Source organism: Callorhinchus milii, unplaced genomic scaffold, assembly GCF_018977255.1.
Source record: "Callorhinchus milii isolate IMCB2004 unplaced genomic scaffold, IMCB_Cmil_1.0 Scaffold1, whole genome shotgun sequence".
NCBI lineage: Eukaryota > Metazoa > Chordata > Chondrichthyes > Chimaeriformes > Callorhinchidae > Callorhinchus > Callorhinchus milii.
The window spans coordinates 9,610,449-9,631,720 of record NW_024704742.1 but is presented as its reverse complement, the minus strand read 5'-3'; the positions used below and the strand labels follow the sequence as shown (position 1 = coordinate 9,631,720).

Genomic DNA, 21,272 nt, shown 5'->3' with positions numbered 1-21,272 from the left:
CACGGCTACGATTTACAGATGGTTACAGATTGTGGGTGCAAGTAGTAATAACACTTGCTACAGACACTTGGTAATGTTAGCTGGGGGAGGGTATTTGTGTTGATGATGAAAGCTTTTACTTAGTTCTATGCAAAGACTTGCTAGAGAGAGCAATGATGGAGATGGTGCTGGTTTGATTGGGTCAATTTTTCATTAACCAATGCATTGTTTATAGGTTTCAGATGAAAGAAGGTCGGGAATGGCAGATTGCGACCACTTAATAACAATACCAATCCTTGCATTTGATATAGTGCCTTATCACATCTTCAAGACATCTCAAAGTGCTTCACAGGATATACTGTAAAGTGAATTGACTGAATATATTGTGGGCGAAATGCAGAAGCCAATTGCACACATTAGTGTCCCACAGTTGAAGTGTGGATTGAGTTGTGGATTGAGTAATCAAATTATTATTAGTATTTTTTATATTTTTTGAAGGATTATTAACCCCTGAAAAGTTGCTAAGCGGTGTCTCTTTGCCCATTTTTATCACTCTCTCCCTAAACTTTGGGCTGTGTCCTTCTGGCACTCTGATAAAATATGAATACATCATTACTGCCTTTGGAAAAGCCTGAGGTCGAATGCTGGCTGTATAGCCACTGGGTTAAAGCAGGGATGAAGAGGGGTGAAACTCTCTCGCTTTGAGGAACCTGCTGTGCTGTGTTCTCAAGCATTCAATAAAGAGCTTCAGAAATGCCAATGCGATTCCTAAAGGGTTTACCTTTTGCTACCGCCACACAGCTTTTGTGATTTAACATAACACGTGATGACTTTAAGAAGACAGAGCATTAAACAAAAACAACAAGCTTGAATTGACATTGCTACGAAAGAATAAAAAGCACTCTACGTTGCTGACGTACTACTTTTACAGTGAAATAGTGAACAAGCATGATTAGTATTGGTGTGTTGTAGTGTTGAATAATTAGGAAATATAATTTTCAAAGTAGCAGTTTGATATTTTGCACTGCCTTGGTTGAAATAATAAATAAACAAGCAAAACTTGTGATGGGTAAAAATGTTGTTTCTGTCTAGATGAAGGGGAACAAAACTGAAATTGTTGACTGTTATGGTAACATGAGAATAACTGGGTGTTAATGAAGTACAAGATTTAAACGAAAAAAACTAAAAAGTTTATTTGAAAGATTTTAAATATGACCGTTTTATAAACACAGGAAGATATCAGAAACGTACAGTCATTTCAATGAATGTAATGGTGAAGCCTCAAAATGAACGGCAGTTTGTTGCAGTCTTACTTACTCTGAGCGTGTGGAGAGGGTTATCGCAATGTCAAACTGCAAAGGTTTATTTAATTACTCATTCCGAAGATTAAAGCTGCAATATTCCATTTGGTTTTGCACTGCTGCTGAGGAGCTTTGCTGCAGATCAGACCAATACTAAAATATTTAACACGCTGTACCAAATAATAAGAAAATCCAAGCAGCAGTTGCAGAAATGCTCAAGCCAATAGTTCCGTTGCCACCAGTCTGCCTTCAGCCAGAATCCAGGATCTACATCTCATGGGGTGGTGGGGGGGGGGGTGGGGGGTGTGGAGGGGATGGTAGGTAGTGGATTTTCTCAACCTAATCCCTGTTTCTCACACACTCCAGCTTTAAGAACTTCACATCTCTCCACTGAATAGCAATGCTCATAACTCAGCCAAAACTCGGTTGCAGATGAAGAGCTTACCGCCCAACTCACCAAATCAAATGTATTTGGCCCTTTCACAATCCTTGCCCAGAACCCAATGTAACAAAGAGACTCAGGTTCCTTTTAAACGGGGGGGTGGGCGGGGTTGAGGTTCGATCATAATAACTTGATCCAATTCAGAGTGGATATCCGAATAGGCTGCTCATCCATTTATACACGTGCCGATTCCCTTTCAAAACGGGTTTGCTTTCAAATGCCCAGCTACACTTTGCAGGTCTAGTTAGTGAATGAACACTGGTACAAATGGAAAGTCCCAGCTCTGCTCATCCTTGTACCTGGGGACTTTACAAAGAAAACCCCCCTTTATCCCATACCGATGAGATATCATCAAAAAAGACAGGCAATGTAACTGTTGCTGAACCATGCAGATCAACAGCCTAAATGTGATGAATCTCCTTAATGTATTTATTCCCCTGGCTTTCCAGCTTGGCTTCAAACCACATTGCTGTTAATCGCTCTGAGACACCACCCATATCAAGGGAGCTATATAAATGCAAGTCGTTGTTGTTGCATTTTTTTCCTATAATAATAATCCTTGCATTTGATATAGAGCCTTATCACATTGCATCACAGAATATATTGTAACGTGAATTGACTCTATATTTTGTGGGTGAAGCGTGGCAGCCAATTGCACACAACAGTGTCCTAGCTCTTTAGGCAGCTTACAGGTAAACCTGCTCTAGTCTACCCTATTCTATGTCCCCCAATCCCCCCACCCCCAGGAACTCCCCTTCCCCAAATAAAGAGAGACTGAGATCACAAGCATTCTGCAGGCAAAGACCTTATCTTATAACAAGGTATAGGTGGCAATACTGTGTAACTGTTGTATTGACTCCTTTCTCAGCATAAAGTAACACAAAGGCACCATTGATATCTTTCTGTGTTGAAATACTGTAAAAACGCTACATATGGCACATTAGTATTCCGGACGCTATTTATACATACATATACTTTAATCTATAAAAGACTTCTACCTGCTGCAAGACTCTTGTCGCTAAAATAAAATAAAATTGTTTAATTTAAAGTAAAGTATCTGGAGTACTTCATTATATAAAATAAAGTTTTACAGGTGCATCTAAGAGTTGGTTTTAAACAGCAATCGGGTCCTGGTTAGCAATTACACTGGACAGCCTGACTTGCAACTCTTCCTGTGCTGAGTACCTATTGGCAGAGTTAGTCCTGCTATCGGTCAGCCGGTAGGCGCAGGCTGGCGATTCCACCCCCATTGCCAATGGATTCTGTATGCTCAGGAATGGTGTGTCCTCCCCTATTCGTTCATCTTCCATTTCGCTTTCAGAGCTACTGCTCTCCGAGCTGCTATTGCTCTCGCTCTCCGCCATGTGGGAAACGTGCCCATTACTGGGCTTTGTTCTTTTCCCCCTCCTGCTGGCTGCCACTTTCTTTGGCGGCTCCGGCACCGGCTCGTACTCCTGTGTTGTCTCGTACTCATCGTCCTCGGCCACCCGGAGTGGGCTGGGTGGGAGGCTGCTGCTGTCCTGGGTGTTGCTACGGTGTTGCCTGTAAGGCTGGTGCCTCTTTCCCTCCACCCGCAGCTTGGGTGGTGTGACCAGGAGCAGGGGCCGCTCCTCCTCCGTGAAAGGGCTGATGGCCACGGAAGGAATGGAGATGGTCAGGCTGGAAACGGGAGGAGAGGTGATCGAATCGGGGGACGTTGGGGACATGGGTGATCTGAAGTCCACAGGAGACATTCTGGCTGGAGTGGTCATAGCAGAGACAAACCTGTGAGGGCACAAACACAGAATAACACGTCAGAAAACAATACCCGCACAGAACACTCATCTTTACAATGAAATAAAATGCATTTGATATACCTGCTTTTTACTGTAGCTCAGTGGTTAGAGCACTCGCCTCACAAGCGAGAGACTTGGGTTCCCTACTCCACTGGCTCGTTCCCCTCCTTCGAACACCTTACCCTCTGCCATCACTTCCACCTCTCTCTGAACATTCTCTTACTTTACCGCCCCCCCAAATCCTCTCCCAACTTCATCTCTGACATCTCCACTCTCTTTGCTTCCCTCTGCCTCTGCTCCAATCACCTCATCATCCTAGGCGACTTCAACCTCCACTTTATCCCCTCCTGCTCCATCTCCTCAGACTTCTCTTCACTCCTCTCTTCTCTCAACCGCTCCCTCCACATCCACTCTGCTACATCCACATCCCACAGTCACCCGCTCGACCTGGTGATCACCCGGGGCCTCAGCGTCTCGGATGTCACCATCTCTGACCACCATTTCATCTCCCTCAACTCCCATATCCCTCTCCCCGCTGTCTCCAAACCTACCACCGTCTTCTCCTGCCCATGGAAGAAGATCTCCCCGCAATCCTTCTCCGCTGCCCTGGAGTCCTGATCTCCTCCCCCTCTGGCCCAACTCTCGCACAATCCACTCACTGTACTCACTCTTCTCCATAGCACCCTCTCCACCACACTCGACATCCTTGCCCCCCTCACCTCCCGAACTGCCTCCTATTCCCGATCCTCACCCTAGTTCACCAGCCACCTCCGCTCGCTTGGGGCCAGGTGCGGGCTGCCAAACACACTTGGCTCAAATCCGGCCTAACGGTCCACCTCCACGTCTGGCTGGACCTCATCAAAACCTACCGCTCCACTCTTGCCTCGGCCAAATTATCCTTCTATTCCAGGTTAATCCTGGAGGCGAAAGGCAATCCCAGGCTCCTGTTCTCCACCACTAACCGGCTCCTCCACCCTCCCCGACACGCTTCGCAGATACTTTCCTCTGACTCTCACTGTGAGAAAATGCTGGACTTCCTCGAGTCCAAAATCGAGGGAATCCACTCAGCTGCCACTGCCCTCCCAATGTCCAACCCCTCCCTACCCCCACCCACACAATTACCCATCCGACAATTACCCATCCCTCCTTCCACACCTTTGAACCTGTCACTCCCTCCTCATCGGCTTTTCCAACTCTTCCCTTCACAAGCTGCAGATCATCCAAAACTCTGCAGCTCGTGTACTCTCACACACCAGGCTCCGTGCCCCCATCACTCCCACCCTCGACCGACTCCACTGGCTCCCCATCCCCCAGAGGATCAAGTTCAAGATCCTCGTCCTCACCTTTAAGGCCATCCATGGCCTTGCCCCCTCCTACCTCTCTGACCTGCTGACTCCCTACCAACCTACCCGCTCCCTCCGTTCATCAGGCTCCGGCCTGCTCCATTTCTCCCGCCCGACCCGCCCTACCATCGGTGGCCGGGCTTTCAGCCTCTCTGCCCCCACATTCTGGAACTCCATTCTTTGCCTTGCCTCCTTTAAGGCCGGTCTCAAGAAACCTTCTCTTCAACTGTGCCTTTGGTCTCCGTCCCACCTCTCTGCCTTCCCTCACTCCTATACCACCCCTCCCCCATGCTCGGGCCCTGACATCTGACTGTTCAGCGCTTTGGGATGTCCTCCCAACGTGAAAGGCGCTCTATAAATGTAATTTTGTTGTTGTTGTTGTTGGGTTCCATTCTCAGGCAGGATCTGGGTTTGATTCCCGGCAGAACGAAATGTTGGGCAAGTTTACTTACTCCACACTGTTTACCTAGCAGTAGGTAGGAACCCGGTTGTTAGTTGATTGTCGGATCGCTTTTCCGGGGGTAATAAATTTTTCAAAAAATAATTACTGACTCCATGCCTGTTTGTGGGACAGTGCTGTGCACAATTGGCTGCTGTGTTTCGCCCACAAAGTACACAGTCAATCCACTTTAGAATATATTCTGTGATGCACTTTGAGACGTCTCAATGCTGTGATAAGAAGCTATGTCAAATGCAAGGATTACTATTGTTATTATCATCTAGACCCCTCTCTTGTCTTTAAGTCCTGTCTCAAATCCTACCTCTTTGAAAGTTTGTTTCACATCAGGACATTTCAAAGTGCTTCATAGGATATACATATTATTATTATTGATAATAAGGACCTGAATTAATTTGGGAGAGAATGTGCTGCAGAGAATCAGAGTAATATATAGGCTTGCCTTAGAGTATAAGAGGCAAACACCCTAAAATAAACATGTTACAAAATTGTCACTCTTTCCTTATACAGATGTTAATACTATGATCAGTTGTTAGTTGTATAAATGTTGGGAATAGTCCCATTGCCTCTATCTAGTATTTATAGCACATTGCCACTTTATTTACAGCTTTAGGTTGTGTGCTGGAGAGCAGATATTGACTGGGTGAAACTAAGACTGCAATGTCACATTATATTTTAAAGATTTTCTGACTGGGTTAGCTTCAAAGCTGCACACTGGAACCAAACGCTGTTCCTTCACACGCAACCCAACCCAACTGCTGCACTGGTATCTTCACACACAATCTACCTTTCACTGTGAGGGGAATCTCGGAGAGAATCTGGCGTTTCTCTCCAGTTCTTCATACAGATGTGCATCTCTCTGCGACTTGCTACACCATTGAGGCGACCCCGGTGATTGTTCGGGCTGATCTGTGTGCTGGTTTCTATTGACGATGTCACAAGCACAGAACGTCCATCTGAGGCGAGGCTTTCTGTTTGTCCTGTACTCCAACTGTGAGAGTAAGAGGAAGGAACTTTATGTTACAAATTGACGGTGAAGGACAAGGGCAACGACACCAAGACTGGCATTCACTGGTCAGGTCTAAATCACCCTTTCAGCTACCAAAGACAATATATACTGAAAGATAGTGACATTTGGGTTTGTCAAGTTGATAAAGCACTTTTTAGACACTGAGCTCATGCAGGTCAATGGGAGGACTGTATAATATAATAAACTTTGCATTTGATATAGTGTCTTCATGTCTTCGAGACATCTCAAAAAGCTTCACAGAATATACTGTAAACTGAATTGATTGTATATTTTGTGGGCAAAACGCAGCAGCTAATTGCGCACAGCAGTATTATCAGAGATGTCGTCCTTGCTGATGAGACAGTGAAACTGTGGTCTCATCTGCCAGGTAATGAGACTATTTGAAAAGAGAAGGGAATTTCTTCCAATGCCCTGGCCAATAATCTTCCAAATCAATAAATTAGTCATTGACTTCATGATTGTTTTGGGGAATATTGCTGTATGCAAATATAGCAATTGTCATGTTTGCCTACAAAATTCATTCACTACAATGTGCCAAACTTCTCAAGTGAGCGCTTAGAGACACTGAATATCGATTCTACAGGTCCTATATAAAATGCAAGAGTTATTAATTATAAATTATATCCAATGGCTTAACACAGATTGCATTACCTGTGGCTCGGTGTCTGAGTAACTGTCGTGGAGTGCTGGCTTGTTGATGTGTAATGACTCGTGGAGAATGAAGTTTCCGTTTCCCGTTCAATAACGTGCTCAGCGGATCCTGGGTGTTTTAATATGTACTGCTGTAAACAGAAAGCAGAATGTTAGACCTGCTCATAACACACAGCTCCTGTCCTGCCTATTACTATGTGAAATAAGCATCTTCGATAGTAAAGGCCAAACTTTTATTCTCGAATAAAAACTATGCTAAAATGTGCCAATTATGTGCCCACTGTTGCTTACAACAACAAAGAATTATACTTGCATAGAGCTTTTCATGTCAGGAGGATGTCCCAAGGCACTAGGATATAACCAGGTTTAGTACTCTGCAGCTACTAATGTACCTCAAAGAGGAGTTAGCGACAGAAAATCACTGTAGTCCATTATTCTTGTCTTATTAATATTTTAGTTTATTAACAAACATGAAAAAAAAAGCTGTGCGCTCGAGTTTCCTGTGACGATCACATTTTCTAGACCTTTCAAGTCAACAACTGATAGCAAGAATTGCACAACTTAGTACATCAAAGCTCAATCCCAGGCAAACTATATTCATCACTTGTTGATCTGACTTGTTCGTGAACTATTTGGCCGCACTTCATTTATTTTATACTCAGATGTTTAAGGTGGGTTTACTTCATCCTGGAATGGATTTGAAATGAGGAATTCACATTACTGCTAATGGTTGGCTAGAGATTCGAGATTTACAATGACTGACACTCATTATCCACTGCAATGCCAGACCTCACTAGGAAAGCTACAGCTACTAAAAAACAGGCATGAGTCAGACCAAAATGTTTAAAGCAAAATGCAATGAGATTAGTCACTTTAAATCTCAGAAATAACAATATCTTTTCTGTTGTTTGTAATTTATTTATTTATTGACTATACAAACAGCCTTGTACTTGGTTATCTCCAACAATATGGAGTGGAATGGAATACTGTACACAAAATCCCACCAGTATTTCAGAGCGATAACGGACACATCTGCACCATCTCACCCAACACAGCCTGGAAGAATGCTAGACTTGGCATTTAGTTTTGTCCTTTAATTTTCAATTTGCAGTGATAAATCTGTACAGAAATTGGTAATTGCTTAAGCAGAAATAAGATCATTGATAATTCTGCTAAGCACATGCTCCACTGCAACTAAATCTCACATGGCAGCTAGGAATCCCTCAAACCAAAAGCTGCTAGTTTTTTACATCTATTAATCATGCAAAACCCAAGCCAGTGGTTAGTTCTGCTCTGTGAATGCCAATTACAAGAACTCCTGCTAACCCCCATCCTGTTAAAATATATAAAAACTGGGAATACTGAAATCCTAAATAAAGAGAGAAAAGAGAAAATGCTGGAACTATATTCTTTCTTATTACCTTTCTTATCCAACCGTTCATCAGAACTGGTAACCTATTTTCCGCCTGTTGACGAGATTGAGCAGTTGCTACGCTCAGTAATATGTATGAATTACAGTGACTCATTGCTATAAAACCTCAATTATATCAATTAGTTGCAATGATGCAATTCAGGGAAACCTATTTCAATTCTTCCTAGTCTTAGCCCATCTTGTCTTAACGCTTAAGATCTCGCAGAACCGTGGAAAATTCTTCGATTCGATCTTCATTTGCAAGGTGCTTTCTCTGCAGTTCGTAACACTTAATTTTCAAATTAAGACTGAATTTAAGAATTGCTCACAATTATCCACAATGTTAACATTTGAAATAAAATGGTCTTGTAGGAAGTTAGACTTCAGCAGCTGCCTCTTGCTTTACACCAATGCTCATTGGAATTAGGTAATCAGGGTGCATCTCTCCAAGGAGATAGTGTTCCATTCTATACACAGGGAGATTTCCAATGTGTAGGTAACATGTCCTTGTGGGGCTCTCAGTCTAGTTTAGATATTCTTAAGCATGGTTTGACTCCCAGCTGATCAGAGTGTCCAGAATTTGAATTTCGCAAATTCTCCCAACATAGCCTCTATTTGCACAGTATCTACGCACTCCCATAACCTACGTTGGAAAGCTGGACGTTATCTGCAGGATGGTTGGCGTGATGGGGTCCGTTCACAAGGTTCACCATGTTGCTTCGTTCGGAGCGGAGGCTCTGTCTGAGACGGTCGTGCAGCTTTTTCCTCTGTTTCCTATGGTTAAAGGTCAAAACCAAAACAAGATCCATGAATTAATTTACAATAATAATCCTCACATTTGATATAGCGCCTTATCACATCTTCGAGATGTCTCACAGCGCTTCACAGGATACACTGTAAAGTGTGGTGACTGTGCATTTTGTGGGCGAAACGTGACAGCCAATTGCGCACAGCAGTGTCGCACAAACAGTTGTGGATTGAGTGACCAAACGATTATTATTTTGGAGGGATTATTACCTCCGGAAGGCAATCTGCCAATCACTAACAAGTGGGTTCCTATTTACTGCTACATAAACAGAGGCATGTGTGTGGAGTAAGGAAACTTCCCTGGGTTTTGCCCTGTCTGGGAATCGAACCCAGGTCTCTCGCTTGCAAGGCAAGTGCTCTAACCACTGAGCTACAGGACTCCACAGGCCTGAATGCAATGCTTCTCTCTTCACACCAACCCCCACTCCCCAGCCACAAAATATGAAATAAGAACAGTAACAATGAAATACTGACATGATACATCGGTTCAAAAGGATAAGCAGTGTTTAATCTAAATGTGAAATATGTCTGCGCTATGTATATATTAAAAGAGTTCTATCATCTGAATACATTTTACACATTTCATTAATGCTTAGATATCAGGTTAAGTCTCCATAATGTGTTAATCCTTTGTAGCCTGACTGTTCCAGTACATTTAATGTATATTCAATGTCATCTGCTTCAGATTACTGAGAGAGTCAGTGGGAGTATTGCCTTCAATAGAAGACGTTGGTTAAATGTTCAATATATTGAATTTAATCTATCTTTCCTCTATATCCAGCCACCAATATAGATTTATTTTATTTTTACTGAAGTCATGGAGTGTTTTCTACCAGGAAAAGAAAGATCAATATGGAAAAGAATTGAAGAAATGGAAGGTTAACTAGACTGGACAGTTTCACTGTGAGTAGGGTGTCATTTTACATACATTTTTCCAGAATGCTGACTGTGATATCTGCATTATCCAAAACCAATTTCAACCACATTGTTGAGATTCAAACATTTTGGACAAGAGCAACACATAAACTATTTCATTTGAATCTTTTTATCCCCCTTCCATCTCAAGAAGCGTCTTGCTTGATTGGTACATGCATTCAATTCTAAGTGAGAACATTCAGAGTTAGAATTGCAGTGGAAGTCTTGATCAGGATTGAATAAAGTTAAAAATGACATAAATTGAGTCAATGCTTTTCTTAACCACTAAAGTTTGGTCCGGTCTCCAGCCCCCCTCCCCCCTGTACTGCAAGCTTCACTGACCCACTGTGAGAGACTGGTCAGATAAGCTACATTCAGTGCTCAGGCTATGATAAATACTCTTTGTCTTTCTGTCAGAAAGTTATGGGTTCACCCCACATTGGAACTTGAGCTCATCTTTGGGGCAGATACTCTCCAGTACAGTAATGGGGGAGTGCTGCATTGTTGGTGGTGTGGTCTTTCAGATAAGATGTTAAACCAAGCTCCTGTCTGCCGCATTAAATTCATTGTATTCAAGATTCAATTAATGCCACCCATTGAAAGCAATAAGATTAAAGATCCCATGACACTAACCCATGAGCAAAGAGAGTTTTTCTCAGTATCCTGGCCAACAGACCTCCAGAATAGTGTGTGTCATGTGGCTTCCAAATTTACCAGCAAAAACAGTCACTGCAACTAATAGTAATTACTGATAAAATGCTTTTAGTGTAATTAGCTATTAGAGTAAACCACATCACTTCTCCATTCTTTATCTTTTGAATTTTATTACCTTTTGCCATCAGCTTTTATCAAGGAACTTCACCCAATGGGTAGAGTTCAATGTTTTAAAGCTGTTGTGCTCCTCTGGAATATTGTAGGATTGACAGGATTGATACTTGTTTTGGTGACATTCACTGCACTTTACAATAAATCCTGTGAAGCACTTTGAGACAGCCTCCCTATGTGAAAGGTGCTATATCAAATACATTGATTATTGTTATTGATAAATCGTTTACATCTCAATAAGATCCTCTCTGAGTCTTCAGCTTTCATTAGATAATATTTAGAAAATTATTAGAAAATAATATCTCAGGAAATAGTTTGGGACACGACACGTCAAGCAACTGCCGGGGTGGTGGAAGGCGAACAAGATGGACCTTGGTCTTCTTTTGCGTAGCAAATTCTTATGATCTTATGTTCTCAGCTTGTCTAACCATTACTTACATTACTCCTTCCTCTTACACTGGATCAAGATCCTTGTTCCTTTTTGCACTACTCCTAGGGTTTGGGCAGCCCCTTATGTCAGAGGGCCCTCAGAATTGTATCCAAAGTCTAGATGCACCTAACCTGACTCACAATTTGAGTATGACATCTGAAGATCTGAACTCAGCTGATTTGACAAAATAGCTGAGCTCCTGTTTGCTTTGTTTATTGTTGCCTGTTACAGATGAGTCAACGAACACCCCTAGATTTCCTTCAACCTCCTTCTGGCAATTTCTATTCAATCCATGGTGTACATATGCCTCCTATTCTTACCTCCTACCCACCCACCTTATAAAGATGGGGCAACAGCCTGCATATATTTAGCACCCCTCATGCAGGATGGTGTCTCAGAGTGCTGAGATGCTATCCTGACACAGTGCTGTAATGCAGGAGGTGTACAGGGATCTCCTGTAATTAGATACAAGAAGGAACAGAACATGGGACACAGATCAGACAGGTTCCAGCTATCATTTGAAAGGACAAAAGGTATTTGCATTTACTTGGTTTTGCAATAGGCCACCACACACATGATGCCAACCACCAGCAGGGCGATGCAGATGCCAGTTATTGTCAGTACCCGTTTCTGGTACAGCTCCTCAGCCTCTGGAGAAAGGACGAGAGAACAAAGAACATTATGGCCTCGGGCGGGTCCTGCTTCGCAGAGACGTCAGCGCGCACCGTGAAAACGGGAACATTCAGCGAGGTGGAGGAGTCTTCACTTTGGCTTGCTTTGCCACTTCTGTACGTGAAGCACCACACAAAGTGAAGACCGACATCAACAGTTGAAAAAAAAAGGCAGCTCCTTGTTTACCAAATGCTTTCGACTTCACCGTTACTTTCAATTCATGCCCTGTCTTAAGTAGAAGCTCTTTAAAATGGGCAGCAACAGATAGATGATGTTTAAGGTCATTGTCAGTTCTTACTTGTGACACCCCCATTTAATAATCATTTTGTCTAAAAAAAAATCCAGGTCAAACTAGCCAAGTATCATTACTATCACTAGTCGATTGGTGGATTGCTTTTCTGTGGGTAATATTCCTTTAAAAAATAATAATTTGGTCACTCAATCCACGATTGCTTGTGGGACTCTGCTGTGCACAATTGGCTGCCGTGTTTCACCCACAAAACATAGAGTCAATTCACTTCACAGTATATTCTGTGAAGGGCTTTGAGACGTCTAGAAGACGTGATAAGGCGCTATATCAAATGCTAGGATTATTATTATTATAGTGCTGTTCAGATCAGGAGGTCAAAGGCTCTGCTGAATTAGCTGATCTCAGCCTGGATTACAGTTGGAGTGAGTAATAAATGCCCTCAGCAAAACAACAACAACTTGCATTTATATAGCGTCCTTCATGCCGGACGGCTTATAGGAGCGCAACAGGACACAGGTCACAGCGCTCTGGGGTTAGTGAGGATGGGAGGGCTTCACTGACCCCACTACGGATATCGAGAATATCCAAAAAGGGCCGATTGCATACAGTGATGATATTACTGTCAAAGGAAAAAGGAAGCAAGTGCTTCCAGTGGTTAGGGCAGGAGTGGAGAAAATTGAAGGAAACAAAAGGAATCTATTTTGATCTGTGGCACTCTTACAAATAAGCATATTCCCCATTCATTCAAATGTGTTTGGAAACTATTTAACTCTTGCTGATCACAAACTTAAAGTGTATCGATATCCCGTCCCTGCGCATTTCTTAGACCCAAAAGAGATCTGCACCTCACTTTGCTAGCATCTTTTACTCAAGCAGAGCATGAACGGAAGTAAACTAGAAGCAAATGAAAAGCTTCTGTGTGACAGTTACTGCCTTTCTTTTAATCCCCGCAGTGCAGCTTATAACTCCTGAGAGTTATAGATGAAATATGTAACGAAAAGATATAAAAACAGTAAAACTAAATTGGTTATTACTCATTGATGTTTCCTGCACAGAGCACCAACAGGATGGGCCTTAGCAATTATATAGCCATTTAATATATTGATAGCCAATTCTGTTACTTCACCACCTTATAATGCAATCGTTTGAAAAGATAATTTCAGAGCTTTTTCTTTCCATTTTTTCACCTTCCCCTTTCAGCCGAAGGAGAAGGGCAAGCCTTGTGGAGAAGCTCTACTGTCAATGTTATTTGGTGGGACAAGTCAGCACCCAACTTGTTTTATACAGAGAAACATTCAATAGTAACAAGCCTCTTAAGCCTGGCACACAGGAGAACAATCACAACATTCACAGGATCAAATTATCTTTAAAAACATTCTGTTAAATTTGTATAGAAAGAGAAAGAGCTGCCAATGAAAGAATTACTGTGGCAGGCTGGGGGCTATGAAAATCAGGAATATGCAGTTTCTCTTAAATCAAATCATCTTTTTTTCATTCTCTTCCGAAAAGGTGCATGTGATATTTGTAGCAAGCAAAAATCCATCATCTGTATGTTAACATTGGAGACGGGCAATTGGAAAAATGATTGGGAGAGAGTGCCTTTCTTTTAAGAGAGAGGGCATCCAATTCCTTAAAGCTCCTCCCAGACTATTCGGTCTCCCAGATCAGCCAGTTCAGTTCTGGAAACTCATGTTATTTGTTAACTTTCTTCCCACTGATGCACATTTGTGAGCTTTTCAAATATATACATCTATAGAGGAACAAGACGACCAATTAATCCTTGCTAAATGTTTCAGCATTTTTAATTTAATTTAATTTGCGCCTTTGTCCTTCAAATCATATGAGAAAACTTCAAATAGTTCCTGATTTTCATTCGCAACAAAGGAGCAACAGTTTTTCAGTAAACAGCTTTCGTGTTACATCAATGATACACTTTGTCTCTGATCCTGCATAGCTATTAAACAGAAAGAACATGGGACAGTCATGACAGATGAGACAATCACTATAGAGTCTATACATCAATTCAGGAGAATTACTGTATTATGGAAATACTAGTTTCGCCAATGCAGGGAGTATTCAAACGGAACATAAAAACAAAAGGGTAGCAAGAAGATGCCAGAAGGGTAGAGATTTTGATTTAAAAAAGTAGTTTTGGGTTAAAGGAGTCAACTGTAGGCCTGGCATAGCATGCTTCTTACTGGAAAACAAGAGAGAGGAAGATTTGAAGAGGAAGCTGATTGAAGCAGAGTACGAAGGGATGTCCCATACAATATAATCACCGACTGCCTGTGCCAGCACAAAAATACACTGCCTGTACTTGGGTGCTTTGGAAATTACAAAAAAGACAAAAATTTAAAATGGGAAAGACTTCAGTCAAATTGGTAACCAGTTCTTTTTGACTTATCGGTTTGTGTTCTTCACTGACTGTTGGGCGACAAAAACGCAGATTAGGATTCCTGAGGTTTGAATTCAAATGAAGTGCCCTGCTTATCTTTCTATGTTTTTGTGAGATAAGGCTTTCAAGGGATATGGGCTAAAGGCGGTAATTGGAGTCGAGGTACAGATCAGCCATGCTCTAATAGAATGGTGGAACAGGTGGAATAGCTGAATAGCCTATTCTTGTTCCTATGTTACAAACAAAATGTTTTTTAAAATATGCACAGGAGTTAAAATATCTTTTTAGTTTGTTTTTAAATTCTATACCGTTTATTAAGAATAACATATTTTCCTTTGTTTCTCTCTCTTCTTCATGTTAAGATGTTTTAATCCAGTTTTTATTCCTTGGGTCTATTTAAATTGAAATTTCACTTTCAAATTCATATGAGGCCATGGTTTTGATTACCTCAAGGATATACTTGTCAAACCTGTTGAGTGATATATACCCTGATATAAACCTACATTAATTTGTGCCTTGAAGGTTCATCTGTAGGTCTTTTCCCCATTATATTACCACTGCCAAAAGCATAAGAGTTAAATGGTGGTACAAAAATGCCTCGATTTGAATTAGAAAAATTCAATGGATTTCCTGTGAACTGTTTTTTTTATGAGCCCAGTGAGACTGAAGGCTTCTAAGGAGAAAAGGAAGGAAGTTGTATCATATCTCACTTCTCTTCCATTGTTAGGGAATTACCAGAACTATGTCTGTTTATTGCCGTGTTCTGTACACCAACAGGTCTGACTATGTTTTGTTTAATGAAACCCACATGCCAGTTGAGAGTCAGCTCTTTCCTCGAAGGCAATTTGAGCAGTATACCAAACGTGCACTGAGTATGTCACCTCAAGCTCACAGCCATCCGAATGCTGCTTTCATTGCCTAAGAAATGAGCGCCAATACGTTTTGGATTTCAATGAGGTGTTCTAATGGTTGAGATGACTTCATTAATTTCAAAGCCACAAGTTGATGTGGCAAAGCCAAATAGCCCAAATCATTTTGAGCTGGGAGAAATTGTTTCAACTCATGTGTAAGTGACATGGAAAAAGTCCTTCGGGAATCCCTAGAGCAGTGGGTATTCAAAGAGAGGGCAAAATCCAGAGATTCTAAATCAAGTCTTGAAGCCCTGCCATTCAGAAAAGCTTTCACAAGCTGCAGCCAGAAATATCATTTACTTCTGCAACGTTATTTATTCGTCTTGTAAATTGAGTTGTTTCCTATTCATGTTTATTAGGTCATTCTCGTGGGCAGTCCAGAAGTTGGGACTCCTAGCTTTTGAACCCTTTAGAGCCCAGAGGTTTGTGTTGTTTTGAGCCTGGAGGTCTCTGAACTATCGGCCAAATTGCAAAAAGTTTGGAAATAAAATGTAAATATGACTTTAAATGTTATTACATTCAGCAAAATAATTTGGGGGCGAATTAAACAAAGAAAGAACCAATTTGATTCCAAAAGTCATGGCCTTTAAAGATAAACTTTGGGATTTGGTATGTAACATTTTGCAATATCGTTTGAAATACAATCCAATTTAATTAATGCATTAAATAAGGGTTAATTCATTATTAATTAATCATTGATAATTAGTTAGTTATTAAGTTACAATACCATGATTTTGGTTACTTTAAGAAAAAAAAGGCTTTAAACACTGAATGGTAAGAATATTTATCTTGATGCCTGTTAAGAGTTTTACTGTAGCCCAGTAGCGAGGCAGGCTTGCAGCTAGCTGTATTTTAATTGTTGGCCTTTAATTTTCTATCAATATTAAATTAGATGTTTCCACTTAATTCAATGAAAAATTGAATTCGGAAACACACCATGATGTCAGAGTCTTAAAACTGATAATCAAATGAACTCCGAACTCTTTCGAGTCTTCCAATAGAATGGAATACTGGGATTGATTTCAAACCCAATTATTTTTTTCCTCGCTAATCTTCTCCTGCCCTGAAAGCAGTTGTCTCCCTTTCTCTTTTACTAGAGGTACAATGCCATGTTGCTCTTGTCACCCTCCATTACCTTGGTATGGGTGTGGGAGTCTCAGGGTTGAATTTTGTTGGCTATTTATGCAGCGATCAGGAATGGGAGCTTAGCAAGCTTTCCTCCCTAAACCGCTGGTGTTGAAAAGAATACCAGCACCTCAACCACTGACTGGCCAAGATCTGCTAATTCAGCACAGACCAGGGGATGGGTTTAACTCTCACTGGACAAGCTTGTTGAATTGTTGAGGGTTCTGAACTGGTATTTTTGGTAAGAAAGTCTTAAGCAGACTGACAACTATGAGATGGGTGCTAATTGAAAGTCTAAGCTGTGCAACTTCACAGTCAAATGAAGATAGTTGCTGTTCGTGAGATGTCCGGGAAACACTCCCTTTCCCATTTTCTATTTGTTACCCAAGAAACATTAATTAAAATGGCAGACAGGCTATTCGGAATGGATCATCCCTTCTGAAAGCAAAAGGGAGGGGGTGGGGATGGGGTGGGTGGCGGGGAGACTGGTTAAGAATTGAAGGTAGGTCCTAGCTGTTAAGAGTTTATTCTGCAGGTTAAAAGGAATGATTGTCCATACCCATAAATTCAATTCCAAGATGCTCTGCCAATGCAGAAAGTTGACAAAAAAAAGAAAAAAAAGGGAAAAAAGTTTCAGAGAAGAGCAGATACAACATACTGGAACAAAAAGGTACACGTGAGTAACATGGTTAGCCTGTGCTCGAACACGGAAGACATGGTGAGTGGCAACATTCATGGTTAGGCAGTGCTCAGATAAGCTGCTTTGTCTGAGGTCAGAAAACCCACCAGGGAATTGGTACTTTGTTAATAAACTATGATTTGAAAATCTCCACAGCAATTAAAGCAGCTGGACATCAATGGCACGAAAAGTGCCTGGGAATATCACAAAGAATTTTAGCTGAAATATTAACTTGCTCCTCCCCCCACCCCTGTTTAACTGGAGATGAAATATGAAGTAAATATAGCCATACGTAGTTTATCTGAACTTAACTATGAATATCATAATTTCTTCAGTTGGACTCTGACACTAGTGATGGTAAAGCCAAAGTTGCCATTGCTTATGTGCAGACTAGAGATGGTGAGGGAGAAATGGAATAGGGGAGGAAATGGTAAAAGTGAGATTTGTGAAATCATCCCTTCAGAAAAAAACAGATCATAATCCATAGCACAGCTAAATGTGCCTTCCTGGGCTGTGTAAAATGGAGCTTGATTTTCAGTACGAGCTACATTCCTGCATGTTTAAATCAAAATGAGTGAAGAGTTGACAAGAGTTTCAGGCAGAGGAGAAAACTTTCAATACGATCAGGCTTTCCATGAACTGGGAGACTTCCACACTTGATATAACAGCTAGAAGCGGTAATGGGAAGACTGCGGGGTTGCTATTTTAGATGAGTGCGATCAAATCCCTACCCCTTCTGTGTTTGCTGGCTGGACACAGTCAGGCAAAACCTACTGATTGGCACTCAAGTGTCCAGAGTTTGAAGTCAATCCCCTTTCGACAAGGTACGAACGGTATCATACAACTTATTCCACTACAGTTAGAGTTATTTTATATTTAAGGTATTAGAAGGGATAGTAGCCCTTTCAATTCGAGAATCACATTGGTTACAGGAAAAAAAATACCCCCCCCATAAAAAGAATGTCTCGTTTTCAAAATATTCCCTGTACGCTCATGTTTTGCTTTCAGGAAGAAACTCGACATGATCACATTTGGGTTTCCTTGTCCAGCATTGATCACCACTGCAGTCCTATGTGAGCACTGCCAACAATACATATTAGTTCCATTGAAAAGAAAAGTAACCGCTGTTAAACACTCACAAGCTCAAACATGCATATCACTACAATTTTTAGTGGATGCTTGCACTTGAACGAACAAAGAATGTTAGTTGTAGCTACAATTACAGCACAGAAAGGCACATTCACATCAGGGTTCAAGAAAAGGCCATCAAAAGAGAGAAAAAAATAGGAGTTTCATAAGCTTCAGACTAGGGGCGTTATAAAGGGAACATGCTCACAGAACATAAAGACAATACTATCTGCATGCATCTCTCTCTTCACAGATCTCTGACTCCCACACAAATCCAAGCTACGTTATTCAACTTTATTTAAGGACACAAACAGTTAACCAGAAACTACTATATTAAGAATTCAACAAAAACAGCTACAGCTATACGTTTATCTGGTTCATGTCAGACTGCCACTTAAAATATTTCTGTGTTGTAAACTTCCTAGAGACTGGCTTTCTTATAGAAATTGAAACTCAGTTCAGTTGTAATAAGGTGCTCCGGCTGATAACAATTCGTCTGCATTCGTAATATTTCAGAGAAAAGATTACAAGTGTCAAAATATTTATTGCTACATTTTTGGAAGTTGCGTTAGTTGGTAGCGCAGGAAGAGGGCGAAGAGTGTGATTTGAATTCTGGCAGAGATAAGGGATGTGACATATTTGTTGCTGTGGGCGCATGTGGTACAAATTGGTTTCTCTTTGACCACTGTCTAAGCCCCTGTAATGGATTAGGTTGAGCTGGCAGGCAGATTTCAGTAACATTACCCTTAAATCCACACAGCGTACATATAAAGGAACTGCTGTGTGTTCTGCATCTATTTGCAAAGTTTTACACCCATCAAATGTGAACAATATGGTCTATATGTGGAGTCCTGTAGCTCAGTGGTTAGAGCACTCGCTTTGCAAGTGAGAGACCTGAGTTCAATTCCAGGCAGAGGGCGAAACCTTGGGCAAGTTTCCTTACTCCACACAGAGCCTAATAATAATTCCTCCAAAACCAAAAACAATAATAAATTGGTCATTTTCAATCTACGACTGTTTGTGGGACATTGCTGTGCACAATTGGCTGCCGCGTTCGCCCACAAATATACAGTCAATTCACTTTACAGTGTCTTCTGTGAAGCGCTTTGGGACGTCCTCCCGACGTGAAAAGCGTTATATCAAATGCAAGGATTATTATTGAGTACATTAAAACTGTGCTACGTTATTTTGGACCACATGAACAATATTGTGCGGCAGATTAATAACATGTTATATTATTTGAGGCAATAATACACATTTGTGAAATGGTCAACATTAAAGAGGATTGGATATATTTATATTCCTTGCCTGGCTCAATGGGACTGTCGTACGCCAGGTTACACATTGCATGCTAGATGGTTTAAATAAGCTCAAATCTCAAAAGAACTGCATTGGAACAATGTTGACAGCTCTAAAATCATTCTTGCATATTCTCAACATAAAGGATTGTGTCAAGATTATTAGCAACTGAAATGGGTTGTTTGAAAAAAACTAGCACATGCTTGGAGCTGTGGAATGTGCACTTTAGGAATTATCAGCCTGTACTTGGCTGGAACCCGTCGAATCTTATCATATCCTCTTTCCTTTGTTTAACAACACATTTATTAGGTACTGAAAAAATGCACGTTGGCCTCAGACTGTGTCAGTACAAAACATTCTGCCTTTTAAAGAAGACTACAGGAAGACCAATGTTACAGCATCATACTTCTGGATGGCAAGATGTCTGTGCTGTTGTTTATTTCCTTACACTATCAGAGTTTAGCACTCCTCTCACCCTTCAATACTTCCTCATGTTATTCAAGCAATGGCCAAAGTCTGCAGTGCTGACTATAATGTTATATGGCTTCTCCGTTGGCCACGGAATCTTTCATTCCAAATCTGAATTGTTCCTAAACATGGAGGATAAACTTAAAGGATCTCCTCGCTCAATCTCCAGTAACACGATCATTGATTCCCTCCATTCACAATTGTATGATTCCTGCTGATGTTTAATACTAGGAATTATACATAGTTCATAATTCGATTTAAAAGCGACTTTGCTGGCCTGGGTGACAGTTGCTGTGCTGCTTCAAAATAAATATTTCTTTTTCTCTGCATCAAACTTAGGTAGTGTAAATTAAACACAATCTGGGTGATGCACCCAACCTTGGTTGACCACTTAGCCCCATTGTAATTTGATTGAGGACCATCTATTTGTTACGGGCTGTCAGGAATATTCACTTTTATTAATTCCTAGGTAAATCTACCTGTCTCCCTCCTTTCCGAAGAAGGTGGTGCATAGATATTTTCTGAACCCCCTCCCTCCCTCACTCCCCAAACAATTAAGCGACCTTCTCCCTCCTTAGATATAGTCCGGGCCCCCATGTCTCATCTCGCTCGGGATATGTTTTGCTTAAAGTAACATTGTAGGTTTGACACATTCTGAGACGGTGCATTCTTTGTCCCTGTTTCACCACTTCATATCCTGAGATATGCTAATACTGAGATTGGAGAGTTTTCAGACAGACAGCAGCTTCCTGTCCCATTCTGCCTCCACCTCACGCTAGCATATCCACTCATTGTTCACTGCTTAACTGATTTTGACAGACTCCTGTTGATTCTGTATCATTCCCTAATTCATGTAAACTCAACCAATCTATGCTCTCTCCTACAACCCTTTACCCTCCCCCCTTGCCTCTTCTCTCTCTCCCTCATGCCAAACACACATTGAAAGCATTCCACCAAGATAATGCTGTTTAAAACTTGA

At 41.3% G+C, this 21,272-nt stretch overlaps 1 protein-coding gene across 1 annotated transcript in view; it reads right to left on the bottom strand.

Annotated features, from left to right (window-relative positions):
* Positions 1 to 2,362: 2,362 nt before the first annotated feature.
* nrg1 (neuregulin 1) overlaps positions 2,363 to 21,272 on the bottom strand; it is a 151,852-nt gene continuing 132,942 nt past the window's right edge. The window contains exons 6-11 of the mRNA XM_042336801.1: positions 17,279 to 17,302; positions 11,914 to 12,016; positions 9,037 to 9,163; positions 6,979 to 7,109; positions 6,085 to 6,288; positions 2,363 to 3,486 (exon numbers count right to left, since the gene is read on the bottom strand). Coding sequence (XP_042192735.1) covers positions 2,835 to 3,486; positions 6,085 to 6,288; positions 6,979 to 7,109; positions 9,037 to 9,163; positions 11,914 to 12,016; positions 17,279 to 17,302 — 1,241 coding nt within the window. The 3' untranslated portion in view covers positions 2,363 to 2,834. The remainder of the gene's footprint in view (positions 3,487 to 6,084; positions 6,289 to 6,978; positions 7,110 to 9,036; positions 9,164 to 11,913; positions 12,017 to 17,278; positions 17,303 to 21,272) is intronic.